Below are 7,531 nucleotides of genomic sequence, written 5' to 3' on the forward strand. Positions count from 1 at the left end.
AATTTAGAAAAGCATGCATGAACTAATTGAAAAAGTTGCATACTTCAGCCTGAACCTCTTGTAGTACATTCAATTATCATATTCACTCATTTCATTTGCTTGGCCAGATTTCAAGGTAGCTTTTGTGAGAAACTTCTTGTTCTACAAGAGTCCAGGGTATACAGCTTACAAAAACAACAAGGCAATATGAACCCAAGAAAGATTGAAAGAAAACTAATGTTAGTTAGAGATCACCTACACTATCTATATATTAAAGACGCAATCCTTCTCCCATGCCTTTTCACCAAGTTCATCCAAATTTGTTTTTTTTTTTAAGAATCCATGTTCTTCCTTAGCCTCTGGATGCCACAGAACATCTTCCTCCTCGAGCCTACAGCTTGAATCCCCATCTCTTTCAGATCGTCCAGAGTCAGCAAAGGCAGCACCTCGTCATCCACTTCATGTATCTCAAAAACAGGGGCATACCTACTCAGTCCCAGTTCCTTGAGCCATGACCGCACTCCTCCATCCTCTTCAGAACGGCAAAATCCGTTCGGGTCAATCCATTCTACCCCATCCATATCTGAAGGGGCTTCCCCTTCCGCAACAGGACCAGTGCCCCTACTATCCGAAACCCTAACCCTTCCCCTGGTCCTCCTGAGAGACGGGCTATCAGACCCTTCCGTAAACCCATCATTTGCAGCATCCTCTCCGCCACCAGTTTTGAAATCTGCGTCTTCCATGCCTTCATCCGCCTTCAAGACCCAGTTTGATCGAACCCGCCTTGCACCCCGCCACGGCTTCGGATCACGGCGGACCTTAATTACTCCCGGCACGAGCGAGTCGAGGCTATCGTCGACAGAGAGGAGAACTCCGTCGTCGGGCAGAGTCGGAAGCAGAGGAGGGAGGGTGCCCGGCCCGTCATCACCGCGAGAGTCAAGTTTGGCAGCAATCTGACGGGTCTTGGAAGGCAGTCTATGGTGGAAAACACGAGGCTTGGCGTGATATCCGGGAGCTGAAAGCTTCCACTGTTTAGGCCGCTGCATTAGGGGATCCGAGGGGATGGCAGCGGGCTGGTCGCCAATCTCCCCAAGGCGCACGCTAGGGCGACGCTGCCGCTTGGCACCGGGTAAAGGCGCGGCCGGTACATCAATCAGCTCGGCCGCGCCGCCATTGGACGGTGGCTCCGGCGGTTGGAGATCCTCCATCGAATCGAACGCGAGGTATTCGAGCAAATGCCGCAATAAAGAGACAGTCGAAACTGGAGCGCAACGCTTCGTTTCTGCTTCCCGTACGAAGTGAATTAAATTTGATGGATCGGATTGGATCGCTACATCGAACGGCCTAAAAGCGCTAGGCAATGCTCGAGAAGTGACCGGAACAGTAGGATGCGGCTGTTTGAGGCATGATCCTAGAACGACTGTTGGATACGATCCTGGAATTTTAGTTTCACGGGAATGGGATGTGTCGAGTGGTGGGGGGAGAAGTCAAAGAACTGAAAAATTTGTGAAAAGGGCTTTATGGATTTTATTCACAACCTTTTAGAAGGAACTAGAGTGATACGAACATACGCACAGATACCGACTCTAAATAATGGACCCAACATTAGAGTGTGATATGAATGAGAGGACGTGTCAACATAAAGGGCCCACCATACTTTTTAGATTTTCAACGCCTACCTATTTTTGATTTTTGAATGATTACTAAATTTGGATGTATTTTTTTATATTTTATTTTTATTTTTATTAGGTCTCGATCATGGACATAAAATTTTAATTTTCTATAGTTCAAGTGTCTGAATTTCATTCGTTTAATTTATCTAATGGGATTCGAACTCTTATCCTTAAATTTGTTTTCACGAGTATGGTACATTACACACTACACACTACACCCGTGGGGCATGAAAATAGATCTTTGATATCATATTTGCCTTCGATGATCTCTAACTATGTTTGTGTCAGATTACCATGCGCATACTCTCGTGTAATAACTTTTTAATCAAAAATATCATACTTAATTAACTGTTAGCATCTTAACGGTGCAATCGTAACTAGGCGAGCATATGCAAAATATTCTCGGTTTTGAGTCTTTTGACTGAACCATCCAGATAAGTTTTTAAAATTAGTCGACCGATTTTATCGGTAGACTGTTTTATTCTATTTTTTTTAAAATCAATTTTAAATAAAATTAATTGATAGATCAAATGATTTTAAATTGATATGAAATTAATTTTTATATATTCAATTATCTCTCTTAATTATATCCATATCCTCAAATGTCAATTTGACTTTTTATATATCAGTCGATTTTATCTATTTTTCCTTATTATATCCATGTTCTCAAATGCCAATTTGATTGAATATATTGAAAGCAATAATTTTTTTAATACAAAAATATTTCAAAAATTCAATCCGTGTTCAAAAAATTCTAGCTGATTGACCAAATTACCTCGTATTGACATGAGACTAAATTCTTGTTTATATCCATGCTATCAAACATCAATTTGATCTAATATATTGATAGCAATGATTTTTTGAATATGAACTAAATTTTTTAAATATTTTTATATTCAAAAAATTATTGCTCTCAATATATTGAGTCAAATTGACATTTGAGAGCATGAATATAATTAGAAAAGGTAGACGAACACATAGAAACTAGTTTCATATCAATCCGGGGTTATTTGTTCTATCAACTTATTTTAGCCTAAAATTAGTTGAAAATGTTTGAAAAAGTCAATTCATGTTCAAAAAATTATTACTCGTAATAAATTGAATCAAATTGATATTTGAGGGTATAGATAAAATCAATAAAATTAGACGAATACATAGTATCTAGCTTCATATCAATTAGAGATCATTTGGACCATCAACTTAATTTTTTGAACACGAATTAAAATTTTCAAATATTTTCATGTTTAAAAAATTATTATTCTCAATATATTGAGTCAAATTGATTTTTGAGAGCATATATATTCAGGAGAGGTAGATGAACACATAGAAACTACTTTTATGTCAATCCAGGATCACTTGATCCATTAGCTAGTTTTGGATAAAATCGGCTGATGGACTAAATGACCTATTGACATGAAATTAGTTCCTATATATTCGTCTATCTCTCCTAATTATATCTATGTCCTTGAATATCAATTTGACTTAATATATTGAGAGCAATGATTTTTTTGAACATGAATATATTTAAAAAATTTAATTCATGTTCAAAAAATCATTCAATCAATATATTAGGTCAAATTAATGTTTGAGGACATGGATATAATTAGGACAACTAGATGAACATATAGGATCTAGTTTTATGTCAATCTGACGTAGTTTGGTCTGTCAGCAAGATTTTTTAAATATGAATTAAATTTTTTAAATATTTTAGTGTTAAAAAATTATTACCCTTAATATATTTAGTCAAATTGATGTTTTAGGACATGGATATAATCAAGAGAGATATAAGAATACATAGAAACTAGTTTCATGTCAACATGAGATCATTTGGTCTATCTACCAATTTTGCCCTTCTATCAACCAGTTTTGGGCAAAATCGGCTGATGGATCAAACGACCTCAGATTAATATAAAATTAGTTCCTATATATTTGTCTACCTCTCCTGATTATATTTATGCCCCAAACGTCAATTTGACTCAATATATATTAAGAGCAATGATTTTTTGAATATGAATACGTTTGAAAAAATTAATTGATGTTCAAAAAATTATTACTCTTAATATATTGAGTCAAATTAATGTTTGAGGGAATGAAAATAATCAGGAGAGATAGATGAATATATAGGAACTGGTTTTATATCAATCCGAGGTCATTTGGTCCATCAATCGATTTTGTCCAAAATATGTTGATGGACTAAATGACCTCAAATTGACATAAAACCAGTTCTTATGTATCGTTTACTTTTCTTGATTATTTCCATGCTCTCAAACATCAATTTGACTCAATATATTGAGAACGATGATTTTTAGAATATGAAAATATTTGAAAATTTTAATTTGTATTCAAAAAATCATTGCACTTAATATATTGAGTCAAATTGACATTTGAAGGCATGGAAATAATTAGGAGAGGTAGACAAACACATCGGGACTGTTTTCTTGTCAATCTGATGTCATTTGGTCTATCTGTCAGATTTTTTTAACACGCACTATAACAAATATGACTTTCCGCAACATAAAAATATGCTATCTGCAGCGTGCATTACACGTTGCACAACTGCAAGCTGTTAAAAGTTATAAAACATCAACAACGCACACCATACACTGCAGTTAAGAGCATTCGTAGCATGCGTCGTGTGCTACGGTTATGAGCATTCACAGCGCTCACTACGCGCTACGGCTATGAGCATTTATAGCGCACACCGCGTGCTACAGTTAAAAGTAATCAACGACATTCATAGTGTGTGCTGAACGCTCTGGTTATAAGCATTTGCAGTGAGCACCGCGTGTTGTAGTTAAGAGCAATTGACAGTATTTGCAGCGTTCACTACACACTGTAGTCAAGAGCATTAACAGGGTACACTGCGGTTAAGAGCATTCACAGCACACACTACATGCTGCGATTAAGAGCATTTATAGCACACATCACACACTACAATTAAGAGCATTCATAGTGCACCTCATGCGCTACAATTACAATCATTCAAATACCACATATAGATACCACACAAATTACAATACCATATACAATTATAATATCACACGCAAATTATAATATCGCATACATATACCACATACACAATTATAAAATCAAAACTCAAACAATTATAATATTACATTCGACCATAAACATCACACTTAAGTAAAACAATCCAAACTAGTAACAAAAAATTCACTTAGTAACATAATTCCTTTTCTACAAAAAAATATATGACTTTAAAATAAATACAATCTATATCAGTTATACAAAACTATAAACTTAGATAACCAAAGTCTATTCCGTGCACTCTACCTGGAGCTTCCTTGCCACATACAAGACTAATTGCATCATTAGGAATGTTAGTTGTATTGTGAGATTCAGGTGAACACCCTTCTATTTCTTTCTGCAAATAAAAAGAGACAATTTTTAACAAACATAAAATAAGAAATTTAGATTGTCTATGTGTTTCCTTGTGAATTCTATAAATAATAAAGAGATAGTTTTATTACCATTTTCTCTCCAACAACTTAACTACTAGGTTTTCTATTTTTTTTCTTATGACCTTCAATCTAAACTTTTAATTGTTAGAACAAATAATGTTACTAATTGAGTGTATATGTAAAAAAATTTCATAAAGTTTAATAAATAAAATTTTTTACCTGGCTCAGTTTGAGAAAACTTGTTGTAGTTTCAGAAATACCCACTTGTTGCAGTTTGAGAAATGTCGGGATGATTAGAAGCAATTTTGGGCATAAAGTCTAATTATGCATGTGAAGGCTGATATATAGAAATAAATCATAGCAATTCTCATGTGAAATAAAGGTCACTCTCCGAGCAACAAAAATTATCAGTATCACCTGTTGGTGCGGTTCGCACTAACCATCTAACCCATGTTTTAATGAATGACAAAGTTAAGTTAGTTTCCGTCGTAATCTAATCACTTGATTGAGTGTGCAAGAAATCCAACTAGGTCGACGGGTCGATCGGATAGCTGGTACGAAATCTAGCTAGATCAAAGGGCCGACCGGATAGCTGGTACGAAGTCTAGCTAGGTCCATGGGCCAACCGGATAGCTGGCACGAAGTCCAGGCAGGCCGACGGGCTGACCGGATGTCTGGCAAACTGGTAAGTTAAGGTAAATCACTAGAGGAGAGTGACCAAGTGAGGACACGTCATGGTTGAAGGGACAGTAGGCGTCGATCTAATTTAGGTCAATTTGGGATCCCTAAGCTAAGACATTGACTAGTTCCTAGTCCTGGAAGGACAGAAACTAATTATTACTCTGTATTATTATTAAATTGCCTAATATTTATTTTGTAGGGTATTTTTGGACTAACATTGTCTTGCAGGGCAAAATAAGAAAATTATCTTTGGATGAACAGTGTCCGAAGGCGCCTTCAAGCAGTGAAGGCGCCTTCGTACTAGTCATAGAAGGCGTCTTTCATGGCTATGAAAGGCACCTTTCACAAGATAAAATTTTGGCATTATAGCATATAAGCCTTGGACTATTTGGGATCAAACTTGCCTCATTGGGGGCACCTTCCATGGCTATGGAAGACACCTTCCATGGTCTATTTAAGGCTGCTCGCCCAAAGCTTCTTCAATAACTCACATACAAGCGTCTACGCATCCGATTAAGGTTCCAATTGCTCCGGCCTACTACTGTGACTCTTCTACGACGTTGTTGCACTTGACTACTACTGAGGAACCGATCGACACCGAGCCTAAGCTGACACTCTTCAAAGGTGTTGGGTAACGAACTATAATTTGTGTATTTAAGTATTTACAATAAGACAAGTACAAGGTATTGCACTTGTTCCATCTTTTGTACTTGATTCCCTTTTTCGGAGGTACTAGAAAAGGTATTTTAGTAGATTGCCTATCAATAGGTTCATGGGACCTGGATCTTAGAGTAGGAGTTGTCAAAGACTCTAAACCAAGTAAAACTGAATGCTTGTTATTTTACTTGCTTTTCTATTTCCATCTTTTCTCGTAGTTTTCCGCTGTGTACTGAGTTCTTAAAAACGAAAAAGACCAGTTTTTCAAAAACCACATGATTCACCCCCTCTCACGTGCGACTCGATCCAACAAGTGGTATCAGAGCAGGTTTGCTCTGATTTGGTGCAACCACCAATCAAGCTGGGGGAATTGCCATTTTTTCTATTATATCTGAATTGATAAAACTTTACCTATTCAAATAATTATTTTCGTTCGGTTTTAATTTGAGATTGGTGCAACACCTCTCAATTTTTTTTTCTACGTTTTTTATATCTCAAATACTGCTAATCCAAGACTAAGTCTTGGTAACTCATTTTAGTTTTTTTTCTTACAGCTATAAAATGGCACAACTTGAAGGGTACAATACCATTCGTCCTCCCTTATTCAATGGTGATGACTTCCTTTACTGGAAGAAGCAGATGGAGATGTACCTGAAGACCGACTTCGACTAGTGGTTCAGCATCACCAGATGCTACAAAGCTCCAGTCGACAATATTAGAATTTCAATGAACCCGAAACATTGGAATCCGGAAATGAAGAAAAAGGTGCAGATCAATTTCAAAGCACTCAACACAATTCAGTGCGGACTAACGAAAGAAGAGTTGAACTGCGTCGGTCCACACAAAAACGCAAAGGGACTATGGGACAAGCTCATAGAATTGTACAAGGGAACCACCGACGCTAAGGTAATAAAAAGAGACTTATTTTTAAATAAATTATTTAATGTCAATGTAGAAAGGTGAGACTGCCAGTCAGCTACATGCGAGGATAAATGACATCCTCAACGAACTCCACACAATCGACCACCAATTATAAAACCAAGACCTAATAAGGTATGCCTTAAATGCATTCCTCGAAATGCACTATGGGCACCAATTAGATATCATTTTTCTTATAAACCC

The 7,531-nt window shown here is 36.7% G+C and overlaps 1 protein-coding gene across 1 annotated transcript; it reads right to left on the reverse strand.

Annotated features, from left to right (window-relative positions):
* Positions 1 to 311: 311 nt before the first annotated feature.
* Positions 312 to 1,187, reverse strand: LOC122055069. The gene has a single exon (XM_042616466.1). The coding sequence runs from the start codon at positions 1,185 to 1,187 to the stop codon at positions 312 to 314; it is 876 nt and encodes a 291-aa protein (XP_042472400.1).
* Positions 1,188 to 7,531: the final 6,344 nt, after the last annotated feature.

This window comes from Zingiber officinale, chromosome 3B, assembly GCF_018446385.1.
Source record: "Zingiber officinale cultivar Zhangliang chromosome 3B, Zo_v1.1, whole genome shotgun sequence".
Classification (NCBI taxonomy): domain Eukaryota; kingdom Viridiplantae; phylum Streptophyta; class Magnoliopsida; order Zingiberales; family Zingiberaceae; genus Zingiber; species Zingiber officinale.